The sequence below is a fragment of the Solea solea genome, chromosome 10, assembly GCF_958295425.1.
Source record: "Solea solea chromosome 10, fSolSol10.1, whole genome shotgun sequence".
Taxonomy (NCBI): Eukaryota; Metazoa; Chordata; class Actinopteri; order Pleuronectiformes; family Soleidae; genus Solea; species Solea solea.
The window spans coordinates 20,081,144-20,103,321 of NC_081143.1; the positions used below are offsets into that span (position 1 = coordinate 20,081,144).

At 39.0% G+C, this 22,178-nt stretch overlaps 1 protein-coding gene across 2 annotated transcripts in view; it reads right to left on the bottom strand.

Annotated features, from left to right (window-relative positions):
• Positions 1 to 1,887: 1,887 nt before the first annotated feature.
• The window catches only part of rbm20 (RNA binding motif protein 20), a 49,701-nt gene continuing 29,410 nt past the window's right edge, over positions 1,888 to 22,178 (bottom strand). Inside the window, exons 2-14 of one of the 2 annotated variants that reach the window (XM_058641504.1) lie at positions 17,345 to 18,389; positions 16,595 to 16,659; positions 16,242 to 16,351; positions 15,223 to 15,323; positions 9,015 to 9,161; positions 8,188 to 8,319; positions 8,029 to 8,108; positions 7,221 to 7,929; positions 7,060 to 7,137; positions 6,369 to 6,951; positions 5,447 to 5,512; positions 4,054 to 4,175; positions 1,888 to 2,852 (exon numbers count right to left, since the gene is read on the bottom strand). In XM_058641504.1, coding sequence (XP_058497487.1) covers positions 2,784 to 2,852; positions 4,054 to 4,175; positions 5,447 to 5,512; positions 6,369 to 6,951; positions 7,060 to 7,137; positions 7,221 to 7,929; positions 8,029 to 8,108; positions 8,188 to 8,319; positions 9,015 to 9,161; positions 15,223 to 15,323; positions 16,242 to 16,351; positions 16,595 to 16,659; positions 17,345 to 18,389 — 3,307 coding nt within the window. In that variant the 3' untranslated portion in view covers positions 1,888 to 2,783. Of the gene's footprint in view, positions 2,853 to 4,053; positions 4,176 to 5,446; positions 5,513 to 6,368; positions 6,952 to 7,059; positions 7,147 to 7,220; positions 7,930 to 8,028; positions 8,109 to 8,187; positions 8,320 to 9,014; positions 9,162 to 15,222; positions 15,324 to 16,241; positions 16,352 to 16,594; positions 16,660 to 17,344; positions 18,390 to 22,178 lie in introns of both variants that reach the window. The other variant, XM_058641503.1, reaches the window with a different exon arrangement.

A 22,178-nucleotide genomic window follows, 5' to 3' on the forward strand; every position in this document is an offset into this window, starting at 1 on the left:
AAAGTCCAGGACTGACAAAATAAATGTGTACATATGAAAATAGTTCAAAATTCAAATTGTAAATGTGAAATTGTTGTTTCACATTTTTGTCATTATTGTCATGTTTGCTTCCTTTAATCTGTTCTTGCACAGTCAAAACACAGTAATATTGAATAACTGCCAGATATTGAGAGTTGAAGTTATCTTGGAAAAAGGGGGCAGAAGCACTCACTCATTTAACATTTTTTGACAATTCTACAACCATAAAATCAAAATAAATCCAGGTGGCCTGATTACAATTATGGTCATAAGAGGGTTAATTACAGATCAGATTTGACTTAGATCTGAATGTGGCTTCCCTCTCCAACAAAAACATCTTTGTATGCATCCTCAACAGAAAATGGCATATGTGTGTGACAACTCAGTACTGAAGTGGGAGATACTGTAAGTAAAATAAAAATGTACATTTATTGATCTCCCGCAGGGGAAATTCAGAAACGGAAGCTATCACAGCAAATTTGTGGGATAGATTTAAGTCTAGAAGGCATCTCTTCCTTTGCTGTCTGATTTTTCTGTGCTGCCACAATGCAGATTGATGACGTCAGCGCATGCACACTATCGATGCCGAGTGAAGGCAACAACATGTATACATGTATACTACAGGCCGTACAGTTTCTGTATTCACACAGCCCCAGAAAGATCAGACCTGTGATCTGTTTATCAGTCAGTATGTTAAGGGAAATGATCTCAAATGAAAGCGCATATGTTAGGGCTGACTGTCCACACTGTGAAATGCAAGGGACCAAATCAGATCATAAAATAATCATATATTTTATGTAGATATGCTATTTGCATCAATATAATATTTCTATTTGTTAGGTACTGGCATATTTACAGTGATGCTTTTTGCTGATCTATGGATTAATGTGTCGCCCTAATTCAACTGAAACTTGATGATAATAATTAATGATACGTTTTCCATGAATTCCATGAGTGAAAATTTCCATCACCAGTTTTTAGGGTGTTGAGAGCATTCAGAGAAATTTGCACTTTAAACCACCCCCAAATGTGGTTTAAATATGATTTAAAAAAATTTTTTATTTCATGTCATTTCAGGAGCATTTTGAAAAAGATTTGCAGCAAAATTACTTAGCATTTCTTAATGGGACTAAGTCAGGGGTCTCTCGTCAACGCCTCCGCAGTGGCTCCCTGTCGCTTTGAAAAAAATATGTTTGTCTTTATTTTAATTCTTTCTTTAAGTGAACACTTATTTTTTAAGGGATCAATGCGATAAATGAAAGTGGTTTAATATTTCGTCCAATAAAATATGCGTCACATCCTATGTCTGTGTCAAATTCCCATCACTTAAATGAAGACATTTGTCCATGAACTATATAACATTTAAATAACTTTTGAATATTTATTTCAAAGAGGTATAAACAGTAATGAAATGTCTACAGTTTTCTTTTTTTTCATTTCATAAATGCAAAAAAACAATTCCTTTCATATATATAGATATAGTATCTATATATAAAACATTATCTTCACTTTATGGATCAAATTACATTTATTTGGGTGGAGAAGGGACAAAATGGCTCTTTTAATACAAAAGGTTGCTGACCCCTGGACTGAGTACTGAGTTATTAATTAGCCATTCACACTGAGTTTTATATGCAGCAGTTTTTGTTTCTTTTTCCTCAACACATGGGGGCGCTCTTACACAACAGTCCCATTGAAAGTCCTGTTAACACACAAAATGGATGGTGTACCTTACCCTGTATATGAGTTCTTGTCATCGAGTTCTAAGCATCGTAACACACAGTATGCTAAGTGTACATAGAGATTTAATAACCATAACCTGGTTTCCACCACATTAAATTGCAGGTATTGAAATATAGATGAGGCAACTGAAATATTTGAAACATTTATTGAAGTTTTTTTTTTGTTTTTCATCAAAAATTCACTTGAAAAAAAGCCATATGAAAACAACACTATCTTTGTTGTCACAGGATTATTATTCACAGTATACAAAAACAGAGCCTGGTTCGATAATCCACCTAAAATAAATTACTGTCATATGAAGCATTGTTGATAAATTACACACATGGTCCAGTGAAAGTTTTTTAAATATTTAAGGCATTATCATGGTGACAGATATGACGGATTTTTTTGCATAGTTGTATAATTTTTTTGTCCAAATGATGCATATTTTGAAGAAATACAAACAGCAAGAGCCTTTAAAGCCCCACATACTGAATAAATAAAAATGAAAATCTTTAGTACCATGCTATACATTAAAGTCTGTTCAACAAATAACAACAAACCTGAGAATCCGCCTCAGCTTTTCAACTGAGTAAAAAAAAAAAAAAAAAACACCACGATCCTTAATGGAAATTTCAAGTTATTTTGCAGCTGTAATAGTATATCACTGTAAAAGGAGAAATTTACAAATCAAATAGATAAAAATAGAGAGAATAATCAAACAAAACTTGCACTACGAGGGGACTAATATAAGACGTTTGTCTTTTCACTAATTGAAAAATCATTTCCATTCTAAAAACAGCAAGTCATTTCACACACAGCGCAGTCAAATAAACTTTAATAAAACAAAAGAAAATTGCAATTAAATACTTAACATTTAGATAGGTACACACTGGCAGCATCCATGGCTGGGATTGTCGATGCCATTCTAGACATCTAAGCATCCCTCTCACCAGAATACCCACCACACCTGTGCAAATGTCCAAAAACGTCTCTTCTTTACTCCACTGTTCACTGAGGTCAGAGGTCAAACTGGGTTACTGTCACTGCGCTGCTGTGGGCTCGCAAAACGCATCTGAGAGACTCTGCTCTGCCAGCTGTGATAGATATTTCTGTGGATGAGAGGGAGAAAATCAATGACAACCTGCATGTATAGTTTACAACATATAAATACTAAATAATAGACATTAAAAAGGTGTTTAGACCCAAACCATGGCATCTACCAAGGCTGGTTCACTGAGATTAAATGTCCTTTACAGGAATTATGTAAATCTAAGTGAACATGGTGCCAAATAAACAAATAAATAACATATTCACAAGGCAAAACCACCCAATTCTAATCAGTTAATCTGTGATATTGACGCTAAATTTAAAAAGAATTACTCGGGGGTGTTCATGAGAAATCACAATCACAAGGTGCACATGGGTTTTGTGACCTTAACCTTTGACTAACAAAACCTAACCACTTCATCCTGACGTCACAATTTAACATTTGAATCAAATTTGAGGAAATTCCATCAAGGTGGTCTTGAGATATCATGTTTACCACAAAAGGGAAGGATGGACAAACTGAAAACACCAGGCACATTAAAAACAAAAGAATGTGTTGACTTTTAAAATGCAAGTGAGAAGACATGATCATATTTGATATTTAAAAAAAAACAACAACAACAACATAAGACCAAACATTAAATTCTAAAGCTAAGAATGTAGATTAATGATACTTTACAGTATTGAATTAAGAAACACCAGGACAAACACAAACCCAGAACCTTTGACAGACAGGACAAATGTGTAAAACTGTTTCCCCCCCTTCTTGGAATGTAACCCATCAAATGTTAAGGAATTGCTGCTGCTCTGGTTTTTTCTCAGCTGTGCTGCTGGGAATAAGAGAAATTCAAGATGGCTTGGAGTTGAATGGTCTACAACCGGAAACCTTATACAGTAACAAATGTACAGGCATGTGTGTGTTTGTGAGTGCTCGGCTGTAAAAGTGTACCACATTTAATGTGCTGCACTAAGTTTGGCTGCATTTATGTGCGTTTATTTTTCTATTCTATCTTTGAAAACATTAATATCCAATTAGACACACCGATAAAAGTGTCACGTCGAACACACACAGCTGTGCATTATGAGCACATGTGCACAGACACTGGGTTACTGAGAGCTGGTTTGCTCATATACTATTTCTGAGAGCAATGACTGAACAAAATGTGGCGATGTTTAACTCCAGATCTCCCCAGTCTTCCCTCACATCATCATCATCATCATCATCATCATCATCATCGCTACGTGTCTCTGTGCAGTGTGTACCTGAAGGTTCCTGTAGTGCACAGTGCTGCGGCAGTGTGTCGTCTTAGCATTCTCCTCACTGGTATAAAACAATCCACACAGTTTGCAGTAGAAGCCGGTCCTTGGCACAATGAACTCCACTCCTGTTAGACAGCAAACAACAACAACAACAACAATTAGAATTTATCTACAGAGACCAGAATGACAGATGAGAGTTCTCACACACGGTACATTTCCCGTGAACAATTCAAGTTTGTTTTGAAATTGAAAATTGACAAGTTTTTTTTACACTAAATCAAAGTGTGGGAAATGAAACTATACACAGTTTATTTCATTGAGTGTACATATTCACATCTGTTTGCCTTTCCCATTCATTTAAACTACACAAAGTCTTATTTACTACATCACTTTACTCACCATAATACTCATAATTAACCAATAACATGAATACATATTAACATTTGCTACATTGGAGAACAATAAACCTATATAAACTCTACTAAGAGAGAGAGAGAAACAACAATTAAATTGTTCTGCGTCTGAAAGGCGTAAGACAGAGGTGTACAGAATTCACAACACAAGGCTATAATATGACTGATCCTGTGTGTCTGCCCACAGTCTGTGTGTGTGTGTGTGTGTGTGTATGATGATCTTATCTTGACACATGGAATTAAACAACAAGAGCAACACATTGTTGAGGTTCAGGCTCACTTTCCAGGTGCTCTGTTTAAAACATACTGCTTCTGAATGATCAGTGTAATTGTAAAAACAAAAATGACAACAACAACAGCAGCAGCAGCAGCAGCAGCAGCAGGAGTTGCCCCTTCAGTGAGTGTTGTATTTATCTTGATGGACACATACAGCAGAAAATAGCCTCACAGCTCATGACACACTCAGCTTCTAAGTCTGTGCCGTGGTCTATTGTTGCCATGCGACATCAGGGCTTATGTAAGGCTTCACACAGCACTGATAGGCCATGTGCTCGGCCATGTCATTCCAGCCCCAATCATAATATAAATACTCATCTCTCTGGGGTTCATTTCACAACCTGCCCACGGAAATGGGTCAGCAAGTGGCCAAGCAATTCCAGTCAATTAGAGTGCTAATGCATCAGGTTGTCAGTGCACTTATTAACGGTGTACATGATAACACTGGACTGAGACCACGGGCTGAAGACTCCATAAACCTCCACATCCTTGACAATGATTACGGTAAATATAGACCAGTCTGCTGGGACACATCCAAACAGAGAAACCTGATTCAATGTGTATCCCTAGTTCTCCTGCAATTGAGAAATTGAATGTAAGCTGATATTTGCGGCACAGCACAGAAGCCACTCGTGTGAACACTTTAACATACTCGGTGATTTTATCTCTGCTAATCTGTAACGGCGGGGAATTGTGTTGACTTTTACCCAAAGGTATGCTGTGTTCACCGACAACCTTTTCTTGTTCACGGGGTGGCGGGGATGCCTCAATCTCTGCAAAAGGAATGAGAAAAGTTAGAAGAAAGGCAATACCACAAATCATCTGAATATATATATATATATATATATATATATATATATATATATATATATGTATATATATATATATATATATATATATATGTGTATTTTATACTTTCCATATATATTCTTTTTACACTTTGATTTCAATGATCTTAATTAAATATATCTAAAATAAGAACAAACAAGTGCCTCTCAATGGTGCTGTCTTCTATTAAACTTATTTACAGTATTTAGGTAGCGGAGAAAAGAAACTACGGATGGGACGACCACTTTTTTGTGTCCAATACGGATATCACAAACTCGAGTATCTACCGATACCGATATAAGTCCGATACAGTCATTTTAGACCATTTATGAACTATGAAGCTGTTAACAACACATTAACCCATTTCAGACCTTATTCTCCAAATGTGTAATAAATATTGTTGAAATAAACAGCCCAATCATGACTCAACCAAAATGATTGTTCTGTGCTGATTTTTATTTAAATTTTTTTACAGTCCCTGCATAGTGAAGCATGCGACAGATATGACTTTTGGATTGTATCGGATTTTACAGTTTTATCTGTTCTATATCCGTTCTAGTGATTTTGACCAGTATTGGACCGATACCGATTCCCATTCCCTAAAAGAAACCAGCTTCAGAAGACCAAAGCCAATAAAAACCCCATGTGCATTGCAGAGTGATTTGTCCTGGGAATTAATGCCGATTTAACACATTACAACTGGTGAAACCCTGTTTAAACTCTGGATTTTGACTAGTGAACAATATTTGTGCAACAGTTGACTGACCATTCGGAGAGAAAATCTGTTTTAGATTTAAATACCTGTTTTAAGAGTTCCATCCTTGCGTTGTACTCCGTTAGTGATTGTTTTTGTGACCTGTCCTATGTCCTGCGTCTTGCCGTCCTCTGACACTGTCATGTCATTTTCCATTGGCTCTTCTAAGGGCTCAGTGTTGGGAACTTTATCCTCCAAACACGTCTCCTCCAGTGCGGCCTTGAACTCGTCACTGGGGAAGTCACTGGGGTTAGTGACTGGCAGCTCAGGAGCCACTTGACCTGATATTTCCTGTTCTCTGGGACAGCTCGCAAGTAAAACCTTCTCCTCTTTCTCTGTGTCATGTGTTTCCGCCTGATGAGCAGCTTCCCCACAAGTCTGCTCCTGGTTCGATTTCTTGTTCATCTCCTGCACCTCTGAGGATGAGGTGGACATGGATATGTGCTTCTCTACTGCTTCTTCCTCTACAGTCTCTTTGGGGCAGGTTGCGTACTCATCCAGCTCAGGAAGGTCTGGCTCAATAATGGAATCATCTTCTCCTCCCACTTCATCAACAGTGACCAGTTCCTCCATGTTCTTTGGATACCAGCAGTCCTCATCAGTCTCAACTCCACTTTCCCGCTCTTTCTCCTGGGAAAAGGAATCAAGAATAGAGCAGTGATGTGATTGGTTTAAACGTGTTTCCTGTTACCTGTGGGTTTAATTCAAGGACTGGGAGGTGTTTGGATGGTTACTCACGGTGTCTTTTTCTTGAACACATTCAGTAGCCTCTTTTGGTTTATTGTCCTGCTGCGGTGAAACAGATTTTTCTTTCACCTGGTCATCCTGAGAAAATAACTGACTGAGTTGCCAGAAGAAAATATGAATCAAACAATAAAGAACATTGAAAAGTTACTCACCATGTTTTCAGTGGTCTTTTCCCTGTCATGTTTTTCTGCAGTGTGCCTCCTGCTTGTCTTTTTGCTCCTGCCCCTGCCTGGTGAGCTCTGCCTTCTTTCCTCCGGTGTTCTGCGAAGTGGCTCCTCACTCGTGGCAAACTCCGAATGTCTTGACCTTCCGTGATAGTCTCCACCGTCTCTTCTCTTGGGCTTTGTGTCGTGCCTTTGGTATGGAGGCCTGGGCGGCTTCTCTGACTTGTGCATTTGTTCTTTCATGTAGAAGTCGTCCTCCATGTTCCTGTATGAGTTGAAGGACGCGCCTTGGGGGCTGCCTCGTGGGTGCCAGTCTCTGTTGCTCCTCATCGCTTCACCTCCTCCGCTGCTCCCTCCTCGCTCATCTGCGGATCGTGAGCTGATATGATCCAAGGACTTCTGATAGGCCTTCCGACGGTCGGCCGCTCGTCCATTTGACCGATCATCCTCCAAGCTTCCCCCATTTCTCCATAGGTCATCCCTCTCTCTTTCATCCTCACCTCTTCTCAGGTGAGATGATGACCAATCCCAAGTGCCCCGACACGGGCCAAGGCCATTACTGCTTCTCTCTGGACCCCTGCATGTTGCGCTCTGGGGGCTGTGGGCTGAGCTGCATGATGTAAAACTGGGACTATGCGAATGAGGACTCAGGGAGCGGCTGATGGGGCTGCGAGAGCGAGGTCTCTCTGGTACGTAGCTGCAGAAGGATGATTAGTAGATTATAGAGTTTCAAAGTATGCAGAAAACACAAAAATATCCTTCTTGGACGGAATTTGGGAACGCGAAGCTGTCTTACTGTTCAGGTTCATGCATGTCATCTCGTTCCCGCTGAGAAGCGATATTGTGGATGATGGACTGAACATCTTTGCCTGGTTTCTAAACAGAAAAAAACCCATAACATTTTAATAAAACGAAAACAGAAACCTGATGTTTACTTTATTCTGTTCGGTCTTACCTTGAGTTGTAGCTCCTTGTACCTCTTTGACATTCGTATGAGCAGCTTCTGATTGTTAATCATCGCTGGAGTAAGTTGGTAGTATTGAACCATGGCCTGAGCTGCTTCAATATACGCCATCTCCAGAAATGCCTGGTGGAAGACCAAAAATGTTCTGTAAACAGTAGTCAACTCCTGACAGTTTTCTGGTCTTTGCGGCAGTTACGTGCATCTCAGATGTCAGACTGGATTCATCCGCATCTTTGAAAACCAAATCATTATATGGCATCACATCATCAATAACAGTCCCCGTAAGCAAATAACATCAATTACTGTGAATACTAAAATTTGATAGGGGGGATATTAATGGTGTACTTTAGGTTTGATAAATGAGACCTCAGAGCCAGAGTGAGCCACCCCTGCAGTGGTAGTTAAATTGTAAATCAGTAAATTATGACACGGCACATGATATCACATATCAATTGCGGCTGAAAATATTGTTAATCATAAAAATCACACTGATACATTAATGATTTGCATTTTGACGCATTTCTGTGCAAACACACTGATTTTCACTATCATGTCATCTTTATAAAATCCAATGCGATGCTAGTAAATTTTATTTTTGGACATTTGAGTATAGAGGCAAGCAAGCAACTTGTGTTGACATTCAATACACTGGCTTGGCATTATAAAAAAAAACTCCCTTAAATATTATGGTCACATTTCACACACTTAACAAGCTGTCACTGATGGTCAAAGTCCACCGACATCGTTTGAAACGTGCGGCAAGTGGCTTCTAAAAAACTTCACTGATGAATAAGGACAAAATAACAACGCGCGTATACCTGATGAGTCGAGCGCATGAGGATGTAGTTGGTGACTTTGCCAAAGGGAAGTCCGAGGTTGATGACGTCATTTTCTGTGCAGCTGCCTTCGGGGAGGTTACAGATGTGAATCACTCGCCCTATGGTTGCTTTTCCGGGTGGAAATGGCTACAAGAAAAGAGAAAATGACAAACATGAGCAACTATGGCCATTACAGAACATAATAATGTCATGAAAACTATAGCCAGGATACATACAGTACATACTCAGCTAGTTTTGTCCTCCCTTTCGCTCCACTTTGAGGCTAACAGCACAAAAAAGGTCACCGCAAAAGTGTTTGTGTGCTCTTAATAATCCGTGTAGCACATTAGAGTCAAGCATATTGTAAGAAAGTAGTCAAACTTCAGTGTAACACTATCACAAAGGATGTCATGTCATTCGCCCTCCTTTAGACAGCCCAGCTCACTGTGTATCTATTAATATTCCCGTGGACGTGGTGCAGCAGTGATAGTGAAAGTTCTCTTGTTTGGACTAAGAGACTTGTCAGGGGACGGACCCCGTGCAATTACACACATTTGACATGAATCCTCCAGGCTGCCAAGTACAGTGACCGGCAATGCTCAACATTTATCAGTCACCCTTTCTATTTTAATGAGAGAACAGATGAGTAATGCGGGTACGAGAAATCTATTTTTCATAGATAAACACGAGGCGGCAGAGATACAGAACTGAGGTGAAAGTAACAACACCTGCTTTGGTTTTAGATATCGTAAGACACATGTTACCAAGCAAAATGTCCAGACACGCGATACAATGCTGCATTATACACACTCAACGGCCACTTTATTAGGTACACCTGTTCTGGTGCTTGTTTACAATAATATTTTAGAGTATTTCATTTCAAATGTGCTTAGAATTCCACACACAACCATTTGGTTTACAGAGAGTGGTCAGAAAACATTCAGTCAACACCTGATGCCAGAGGTCAAATGGTTTAAATTGACGGGAAGGCGAACAGACAACTCAAATAACCATTTAAGGTATGCAGAGGACCATCTCTGAACACAGCAGCAGAATACCTCATGACACTTTATTATTACACTTTATTGTCCTGTGTAACTATGAGTGTGAACGGGGAGTGTTCATATTTTATCACACCCTTGAGAAAACACAAGTAATTAACATAGCTGCTGTATGTTCTTTATTGATTAAACCAGCCGCTGAACATAGTGTTAACGTCGTTAAACGTGTCTTTAGCAAGCAGTCGCAAACTCGGCTTATTATTTCACGTGGTCTCGTTGGCACGGCCATTTTGCTGCAGCTGCACTTTTTCCAGTGGCCCTCCTCCTCTTCCTGATTCTTGGGCTGACAGAGCTGACGGACAGTCCCATATGCGGGACAGACAGGGGGTCCTAATTCCACCTTGGACCAGCAGCCACAGCCTCTGTTTTTACAGGGAATTTGTTCGGGGAAAGTCCAACACTAACATATGCTTCACACTTTGTCCAATTGCCAAAGAGTGTCGATGATATAAAGGGACTCAATGTCACTCAGTTGTAACTGTAAAGGCAACTGTATCAGTATTTAATGAAGCTCTTATCACAAATAAATATAAATAACGTGTTTCTGTGACACAAAATTCTGATTTACAATTGGAGACCGGAATGGTCAAGTAGTTAAAGAACTCAAACTTTGATTTGGATTCCTTTACGAGTCAGATTATGGGACAGTAATTCCTGTTCGCAAACTCTGGACAAGTCTGCTTTTACAAGCCTGGACAATGTCACTTTCCAAATGAGCCAGATTGCAGGACGTGCCCAACTTAATGGTTTCTGAGGAGCCATTAACAACTTCAGATCCAAGCATGATAATTGCTTGAACAGCACCGCCACCACAATATGCAAAGGTTAAAATGGGTCGGGCTCAATAAACAGATCCAGGAATAGACTGTTTATGCCCTTGGAATATAAGAGAGCACAAGAACTTTGTTTTCTGCATTCACTGACATCTGACCCATTAAATGTGCAGGCACTTTCACCACAGCACTGATATCCAGTGTTGTAATGTACAAAGTACAAATACAAGTTACTACTTACTGTACTCAATTACAAAATTCACGTATCTGTACTTTATTTTATTTGCATTTCTAGCAACTTTTACTTTTACTCCACTTTATTTCCTCTAACTATCTTTGTTACTCGTTACTGCCAAATAAAATCAGAAGAAGATTTGGTAACGGTCTGTATTTACTGTATATAGCACTTTTCTAGTCTTGATTACACTGTAGTTTTGCCATTCACCCATTCACACATCTTTCATACCCATTCACACGACATGCAACATGGGGTTAAGTGTCTTGCTCAAGGACACATAGAGTCCGGAATTTAACCCAAAACCTTCCAGTTAAAAGACAACTTGCCCTACCACTGAGCCACTTTTTACTTTTACTTCAGTACATTTTGTATCAGAAAATTACTTTTGACAATTCAGTACAATAAATGTCATATACTTTAAGACTTTTACTTAAGTAATATTATATAAAGTGACTTCAACTTCTACCAAAGTAATTTTTTGGGTAAGATACTTGTACTTTTACTCAAGTCTCCCTTTTAGGTACTTTATACAAGACTGTTAATATCACTGTCAAGGTTGGCTTGGGCGTGTAACCACCGGGAATCATCACACACACATTACCAGCACCTCCTTTAATGGTGGACTGTTTTTTGATTATTGAAAAAAGTTTAAAAACTGCATGATGCGAAGGAAGAAAGAGAGAGAGTAATAATAGTTTTAAACACACAGCATGTGGGCTCTCTAAATTGAAAAACGATAACAAAAAACATATTTTAAAGCAGAACTGTTACATGTCCGATACTGGTGAAGTGAGAGCTTTTATAGTTATTTTTCTCAACGGTCGATCAGAAAATTCCCGCCCACAGACGACAGGCAACAAGGATGATTGCTTTCCCAGCCTCGGTGTGTTCATCCATGTGTGTTGTCAGTGAAAACCTCACACTCTCATCACCGTGACCTGGTGAACTGTAGGGCCAAAAGGTGTAAAGGATAACAACCGTTTCACGTGGTGCCTCCCTGTTTTCCCTGACAGCGTGCTGACGGATCCCAGCTGGAATCCGTCCCGACGACTTGTCTGTTTATTTGTACAAAGCACTCTCCGTGTTGGAGGATCCCGACGGATGGTCAGTTGGGTTTCACAGTTTTTCCCCCACGTTCCTACACTAAGTGCTCACACACCGAGCCCTCAGATTATTTTACAGCCTCGCACCAGTGTGAAATGTTACACCGCGGCGTGGGGGTGGCTGTAACCCAAGGTCTGCGGGTCTGTGCCCCTTTCAACCATTAGCTGTAATCCTGTGTTGATCTCTGTTTGAGTTTAGTTTTCTTATGAAGCTACTGGGTTACTCAAAAGCTGGACCTCTGACACTGCAGTCCAGACTAATGAACATATGCGTATGTGTAAAAATATGTATGTGTGCGTGTGTGTGTGTCTGTGCTTTGGCTCGTGTGTGAGCTTCTATGTTCAGGTTACAGTGACATTGCTGTTTTTTCTTTGTTTTGATTCTAATTGAAATGTCGAAGTTGCCTTTTTTTTGGACGGTTTAGTGATCATGTGTACACACAGTGCACCAATAAAACAGTACAATTGACATTGCATATGTTCACACACACACACACACACACACGTGTGCATGAGCACATGTGCTCTGCTCATCACAGGGACTTGAAACAATAAAACCGCACCTGTTCTGCTTCGACAGGGGTGTGTTGAACATTAGCTCATGTAGCACAGCCTATAAATATTTTCCCACCGGTGGCATAAATCCCTTTGTTAATGACAGAACAATGAGGCACATGCCCCTCCACATCACGAGTTCGGGTTCCTGTTGATTAATTTCTCCACATAAAACATGACGGTAGCGTCCGCAGGAACGCAAGAATGAATGCAATTAAATAACACACACACACATACATATATATACAGTATATATATATATATGTGTGTATATATATATATATATATATATATATATAGCATCGGACTCAGTTACAGCCCAGTAACACCCAGTTCTTTATTCTTTGATCTCAATTAACCAGTGACCGCTCTTAATGTTGTGGCTTATCAGTGAACATCTGTGGCCTGTTGGCTTTTATAGGTTCAGATATCCTCGATATCTTTATGGCTTTCATTTTGTGGCTGATCAGTGAACGTGGCCCCATTTTTGTTTTTGTATTTTCATCCTCTTTCTCATTCTTTATTCTACTTGTATCGACTCAACAACTCCTTCTCTCCCACTGCCATCAGACTCCTAAACAGCTGATAGGAGTTCTAATAATGGACGTATATCACCTACCTCATGACTATTTTGCACATAAAGTTTCTTTCACTTAGTAATTGTCATGTTTCATAATTTATTGTATATAACAGATGTCTATTGCTATTGCATTATTTTGTTACTTTAACTATTTATCTATTTCTTTGACGCTCAACTCGGCATTTGTTTGAGAAACATGTTTTTCTTACTGTACATGTGACAATAACCTCTTTGAATCTTTTGTACTTTGTGACTTCAAATTTCTGTTAAAACTGAGAAACGATTGAATTTAAACACACAATATAAAAACCAGAGCACCTGTAGCATAATTAATGTAATAAATGATAGCTTCGTTAAAGAGTCAGCGCTCTTTGTAGAGACACATGATGCCACGTATGCAGTGTCTGGACAGAACTTTTTCAATTTTGAATTGAAACTTTGAGAAGTTTAAGTAGTGGGTGTGTACAGTATGTGTCTGTGTCTGTTCCAGCATTGTGTCTGTGTCACTGTGTGCTGAGTGTTGGAAGTGTGCCGGGCACCAGACTGGACCTTCCTCACGACTAATTTCTTACACCTCACTCATCACAGTGCCTTTCAATAGACCTTTCTGCTTGATGGATGCTTATCAACAGCTGCTGATTTTCAGCCTTGTTTGAGAGCCAACGCTTCTGCGCATGCACTCATATAATCATATAATCTGTGGAGCAGATGCTCTTTTTTTATTTTTATTTTTTTACCAATAAACTCTCGTAATCAAGCGATGCCAATGATTGTTGTTCTTGGTATATGGTAGCCTATACTGAAAGTTTCAGGTTTTTCTTTAACTGAAATAAAATTAAAAACAAACAGATAAAACCGATAACTAACTGAAACTAAATTGTGTTTATAAAACTAACTCATATTGTAGTAAAAATGTGCTTAGTTTCCATCTTATTTAATTAATTTCATACATAATCCTTTTTGGGTTCATATGAAGTGAATTTCTTTTTCCTCTGTTTTGAAAGGTTGTATTTTCATTCATAATAAAATGTTTTCAATTTGTTTTTGTTTCCAATGCAAACATAACTTGCAATATGATGTGTCTCATGAGGGTTATTTATTATTAGTTATGTTATGTCCATGTGTGTCTTTAGTCTGTTGGCTATATTATTTTTACCTAACTGCATCCAACCTCAGTACTATGATGCACGTTTTCTTGTAGACTGGTTGATTCAGGGATGGTTGTCCTAATAAAACCTTTAAAATAAAACTAATAAACTAATAAAACCTAAACTAAAACTAAGCATTTCCAAAAAATAAAAACTTATAAAAGGTAGCAAAACCGCTCTAAAAACGATTTAAAACAAACTCATATTCAAAACTAATGAAAAATCCATATCTCTTATAACCTTGGTGTGATGTCAAAGGAGCATCGCCTCATGTCCACACCTAAGTTTCAGTTTCAAAAATCCTACGGTACGTATCCACACCCTGCAGCCTGAATCGCATCCAGGGACTGGTTAATCATTAAGAGGGATTTGTGCAGAATCTCACCACATAGTTTCAATCCAATATTTAATGACATAGCTCAATGGAAAAGATATGTCAAGCCCAGACAAAGCCTGCTGTCAGGCCCCAGGAGCCATCAACAAAAGGATCAAGGGGGATCTGGATCCATTTATTACACAACAAACCTTTACACCGAGTGACTATTCACCTTCTATTATTGTTCCCGTCGCAGAGCACCAAACTATTTCGAGATACATTGAAGAAATGCAGAATACAGAAGAAGTCCAGTGTAAATGGAATAACATGAAAGGGCTCAATGTCTTCTTCAAGTATAATGTCAATTGCTCATATTGTGGTTTACGAGTCGAACTCTAATAACTGTCAGATGAAAACCCAAACATGTGTCTGACCTTTGACTCGGGCTGGGGTGAGGCGAATCCTGCGTCTGACATCGGATAAGTCTTCATTGCTGCAGCTGGTAAGTATGATGCACTGACTCCCGAGGAAACATCTGTGGAAACGATGCGACATTTAGATATGAAGTGAAAAGTTATAGACTAAAACTGCAAATCACTATTAGCTTTTCCTTTTTTTAAATACTATTATTATTATTTCTGTACTGTGATGTGAACGTGAACTCAATTTAGACACGCTAAAACACGCTGACACGCTGTTGAAAATGGACAATTGTAAAACTCTCTCTGCTAAGGTGTATTTAGAGTTTATCCAAACTTTAAATATGTAAATGATTGTTATTTTTACAGTGTGCATTAGTAATAACATAGTTTTTAGGTTTGGATATGCCAACTTCATCGTTGTTGCCCACTTGGACACACTTCACAATTAATAAGACAATCGCTAAATGCAACAACTCACACTCACAGAGAAAGCATCTTTTATTCAATACAATGCTGCTTAAAAGACCATTTCCATGTGAGTTATAGTGTTACACGTGTAAAAGAAAAGAAAGAAAAAGAAAAAAAGGTTTCTTTGCAGTCTGGACCACCCACACGTGGTGTAACTTTAAGTACTTACACATAAGGGAATCCATGAGGGACGTGTAACACAGTGCACAGACACGATCCCTGTGGTACACAACAGGTGCCGTTTGTTGTTGATGTGACAGAACTCGTTAACTCCGTGGGTTTACGGTCTGTAACGTGTGCACCGACAACTCATAAAGCGCTCGCAAAAGTACACATTTACATTTGTGTTGGTGTCCAAACATTTAAATCCCACGTAATAAATCAACGTATCAAAATACACCGCGTCAAGCTGCAGCCTCATAAGCTCACATATCTCTAAAAATACTCTCCGTCATTCACCATCTATAACTCTGCTTCACCTTCTTCCAGCAATCAGAAACAAAGACATGAGTGGGAAAGGGACTCTTCATCGTTCATCGTTGGTAACTAATGGGTTGTCCTACCTTGACTCGCAGCAGAGTAGACCATTGAGTTCGTCCCTGCGGGGTTTAGACCTCCATCAGAAGGTCTGCCAACAGTGTAGTGAACAGCTCCAGCTGATCCCCCGGCCGAGCTGCAACAATCATAGGAGTCTGATTTTAGCTGCCTCTCTCGCCTGCCTTGCTCGCTCATATCTTGTGACAGAGCTCACATTCACAGAAACATTAAGACAGCTGTACGTTGAGCTAAGGAAGAGGAAAATAAAACGATTCCATCGCCCGAGGCTTTTAAAAACCAGCAAATACAGAATGAATTGTTTTAAGTCAGTAGCTTTGTGAATGTCGGGAAGGGAATATGCTTCAATGAAATGTCTCACCTTTCATTTGAGTACAACGTTCGATTCTGCAGGTGCAGTTTTCCCTTCACATGCTGGTCCCAGTCCTAAACATGCATGTGCACAAAGACACAGAGTAATCAAAGTGACATCTAACCCCTTTGGATTACTTAGTGACCACCCTTCATATCAAAACATGTTTGTGTTGCATGTCAGCAATTATCACGCCGACGTTAACACACAGTATATAGGCTGAGAAATGACAACAACATAGATCTGTACATAAAGCTGCAGAAAGACTAGTCAAGAACCTTAAATCATTTACAAAGCATAACAGTCTCAGTCAACATAAGTGATGTCTGGATGAGCGCACACTCTCATGTTCATCTCATCTAAAAGGACAGGAGGACATCTCTTAAAACTAAATTCTGATGCTAGAACACTTGAGAAAGTGTTACTGTAACTGAGTAGGTTTTCTTGTGTACTTGTACTTTTTAAAGTCATTTTTAAAATGTGTAACCCTAACCCTTACTTTTACTACTTTTTTTCACTATACATTTTAAATCACATCTGTTACTGAGGGGAAAAAATGAAAAATTCACACACTGGAAACTTTGGCAGTGAATAATGAGGACAACATTTGTGACCCACTTTGACTGATACATTATGTGTTTACATATTTTCATTTTGTCAACCTTTTACATTTTAAACAAGCTACTTTTTTTTTTTTTTTTACATTTTTAGACCAGTACTTTTACTTTCCTGCAGGTTGTGACTGATCTGTTCACTCACCTTGAGGTTGTAGACCTTCTTGTCACAGATGCTACACTGGTGTGGCAGCTGAGTGGGTGTAACAGCATGGTAGTCATTGACTTGATAAGGTTGAAGTATCCTGGCACCTGAGGACTGGGTTTCCTCTCCTCCATGCAGGTTCTGGTAGCCCCCAAATCCCTGCGTGCCGCTTAAACTCAGAGAGGAAACCCCGCCACTGTGATTGAACTTGGGCTCAGAGGTCGGCTCCTCTGGGTTATACAGTTCAGTCCGGGACCGACTGGGCTGCCCAGCTGCTGTCCACACAGTGGCCGTATTCGAAGCCATATCCACCTTCCCGGTGTGACTCATGCTAACAGGTGTTTTCCATTGTTCCTTGTGGCCAGCGGAGTTATAAACATGCATGTTATGCTCATTGACACCGAGTCCAGTTTGTTGCCCCTGCATTTCCTGCCCGTAGAAATCTCTCTGGAAACCAACATTGGTCATGTTTTTGGCCTGAGTGTTGATCACTGCGTACTGTCCATCACCAGCTGTGGCTGATGCTCCTGTAACTACGTTGTACTGATGACGCCTGTCCGTGTCAGAAGGGTACGCTGACCCGGACTTTGTACCATACTCGACACCCTGTTGGCCCACTGTTCCTCCCCCGCCAGGATGGTTTAGTCTCACATTCTCTGGGTTTTGGTGGAACCCTGCACCTACCAACGCTCCCAAGGCTGAATTCGAAGCGGGGAAACCAAGAATGTTGGGGAAGGCATTCTGTGGATTCCCAACCATAGTTGAACTCCGCAGCTGATTGAAAAGTGGTTGGGACATTGTGACATTGGACAGAACCTGATTGAGAACACTGGCTGCAGTGGCTGAGCTACCCCCCTGAGCCTGAGCCAGTTTGAGGCGATGGAGGGTGAGCTGTGCCTGGAGCTGAGCGAGCTGGAGGCTGGCCGGAGTCAAGAGGAGCTGCTGGTTCTGCTGCTGAGGCCCCACGGAGTGCACACTGCCCGGGAACTGGCCACCCACCTGGAGGCCTTTCTTATCAGTTCCATCCACAGGAATTGCACTGATGCTGGAACAAACACACAAACACAAAACAAACACAAAACAAAAATGTATTTCATGAACCATAAGCCTTTTACAGACAAAAGAGCCAGGTTGGGTGCATTCATCTGATGCTGCATTTAGGATTAACAAAGGGAAGTCATCTATAGGCTTGGATGATTTACACAGGAAGTTTTTTGGGTTTTTTTGACTGAATTATGATGAAAGCAGCAAATAACAAGCAAATGTTCAGTATTATAAATTTGCACCAACAACATCTTACATCTTAATGTTTGTTTGGTTTTACGGATGTTCTGGTAGGTCCATTAAAGACATGTCTATGAAGTCATAAGCAAATGTACCATGGACACTCGTGTGCCTGACTGACCACAGCAATACGAGAAGTTTTACATTCAGATTTAGCACAAACACCATTCCAATTCAGTTTCCCCAGTGTGGACAGGTTGCAGCATCTCTATCACAGATGTGTCATTTGTCACGAACAAAGAAACGTAAAAAGCTCAGCCTTTGACATGAAGCGGACAGCTGTGCGGCGCATGATTCAGATATTAAAAAGCCGGCGGGCCTATTTCACACCCACTTCACTGTACTGACACACCAGCTTCCTACAACACAAACAGCTGAAACAGAGCCACTGGTGCTGTGACCCTGTGTGACTGCTCTGTCCTGTCCTCAATTTTCGATGAATGCGCTCACATGGTGTCTAAACTTAGTCGACCCAACATCATCTATGTTAAGCACCTGACGCTCCCGTATCCAACCGCTGCTGCTCACGACCCGACAGAAAGGTGACGGGGGGGGGCCGATCAGGTAATGCACGGTGAAATTCAACAGCGTTTCCGTGCAGTGGAATCTTGAGTGAGATTATCGCCTCCATGCTTCGGCTTCATATCGCACAATTCCTCCGTGCTCCCACTGAGCTACAGCTTAGACGGCTGTACAAACAAAACAGTACAAAATGTCTGATTCCATTTCAGTCCATTCACTGTTTCACGTTCAAACAAAATCAAATAATGCAACATTTTTTATGGAGAGATGATAAATAATGAATTCTCTTATCCACAGTTCATTGTTACATGGACTTTATTACACGGATATAACTTCAAATTTATAGCTTAACTTTATTACGTACAGATAATGTTTTCGTTTTGCTGCTTTACAACAGTAACTGTGTTGGTTTTTATGGTTCAAGTGGATATTATATATCTATACTGTATATCTATATATATATAGATATATAATTATTAATTGTGCATAAACTGCAGGTTTTATAAAGAATATTATGATTTGTAATTCTAAATCTAGTAAAGCCATATAATATAACACATAATATTTTTAACTTTGACACTTTGGCCCTACTAATCTGAGACATAACAGATGCAGTTGTATCCTAATTTACTTCTGTCATCGAAATTATTATTTCTTTCAAAACAGAGAGCACATTAAAGTCATATTTCAAGTACATGTCAGTGATTCAAAACTAAAGTCTGTCTGAAATAGTTTGTACTGTAAATGATCTATTAAAAATGAATAAATATTGATTAAAAACATTTACTTCTAAGTATCAGATCGGTCAATTTGCACATTTTATATATGTATTGTATTTGTAATAAATCGGAAAGCAGCAGGTTAAAACCTATACTCTCATGCCACAGTTATAACTTTAACACATGTAACAATAGAAAGAAAATGACAATTCTTAGTGTTGTTGCTGATTTTACCCCGACCCCGAGTGAACGAGTGTTGATACAGCCCCCCCATCCAACCCACAGTATGAGTCAAAGCTATAAATACCAGCGTTGCACCCATCATACCGAGACACTGGTTCCTCACTTGACTAATATGGACTTGTAGGCAGCTGGCAGACGATGCAAAACACTTCAGACCAATCCTGCGGTGGTGATAGGGAATTAGGTGTCAAAGAAACTTCAGCTAGGTGTGACAAGGAGCAGATTCTGTACATAGCACCAGCAATGTGCAAACAGACGAGCAAATAAATACAAAATTACATGATATTTTACTTATACATCACCCTTCCATGCTCATAGATATCAATGATAAACTGCTAAACCCAATGATTCAGAATAGCATAGAATAAAAATGACAGAAGAATGGGACCTGTTACTAAGGAAATCATTTATTTTTCAATATCTTTCAAGAATACAGTCGTACGGTTATGAGAATAAAGTCGTAATTTTATGAGAATAGTCGTAATTTTATGAGAATAAAGGAAAATTTTATGAGAATAGTCATAATTCTTTGAGAATAAAGTCATAATTTTATTAGAATAGTCGTAATATTACGAGAATAGTCATAATTATATGAGAATAAAGTCGTAATTTTATGAGAACAACGTTTCTTTTTTATGATTATCTAATGTATTATTATATCATAATAATATTATTATGATAGCAGCAGCAGCACACAGATGTAACCAGCGTTATCCCTGCAGTCGACCACTAGCAGCCATTTCCTCCTCCTCCACAAAAGAGATTTCCTGTGTGATTCTTTCTTCCAAACAGACTCAGTTTCTTTCACAATCTTTTCAAAGTCCAGATGCTAAAGATAATGTGGTGCTGATGTGACAAAATATTCAGTATTTCTTTATTTGAGAAGCCCCAATCAAAATGTAACTTCACAAAATGCTCCGTGTCCCTCATCGTGATGCAGGTGGTTTCAGCTGATCATCTGAGATTTAGCTTGAATAATAATTACGACCTTAATCTCATAATTTACGACTTAATTCTTGAAAGATCTTAAAAAAACCTTAAATTTGGCCCTAATAGATTGACTATGTGCAATTTCATTCAACAAACTTCTAAGAAGGAGCAGAGATTAAATCCAAGTTAAAGGAGCTATATGTAATCAATGTATAAATGACTGTCAGACATTAAAGAAACATGTGAAACTGAAATATTGGTTTCACTGATATGCTTATTCGCAATTTAAATGTAATTTACACCCTGCAATTTCCGTTAATGTTTTAGTTCTTGCGGGTTTGATTCCTCAAACCATCTGGTAACGTCCACTCTGTGGAGAGGAGCGGGACAATGCTCTCCAACAGTTTTTATTTGAATTGTAGGGCCTGTTTTAAACTGGAGTTATTCTGTGTTGCTTCAAGTACAACCCCTTTAATTAAACATTAAGTTCCCATTATTTATAAAACCACTACACTTGCAGTCTGTGACACGGCAAAGACAAAGCTACAATGTTCTGACTGTTGTACTTCATCTATTTTGTTCTCAAATATAACGGCAGTCCGTGTTTTTTTTGTTTACCTTACTCTTTGGCAATGCACCTCAATTTCCTGTATTAGCTACTTTAGCTTCCTATTAGCTTTGTCGCATGTGTTCATTTACAAACTCGTGCCCTGAAACAAATGTGCACATTTACACAATTTCAACACTTTTCTGTCGTATTTAGCAATTAAAAAGTAATACGAATGAGTCAAATAAAAAAAACATATGAAAGAATAAACAAAAAATAATAATAACAATAATGATAACAATAATAACTCACAAGGCATCATAGAACAGAAAACCCAAGTCAAATAATTTACTGATATGTAGAAATGCTGTTGTTTTTTTTAAAGTGCACATATATTTTATTTAGATTTTTTATTATAGAAAAAAATGTCATTATATAAAAATATAATTATTTATTGGTCTGTCTCTTCAGGCTCAGCTACATGATATTTATTTAAATTTCTTGTCATTTTTTTCAGTACTTTTAACAGAGTTTTACAAACAATGTAAAACTCAACGTGAGATTGCAAAGTTGCACATCTTCTTATGTG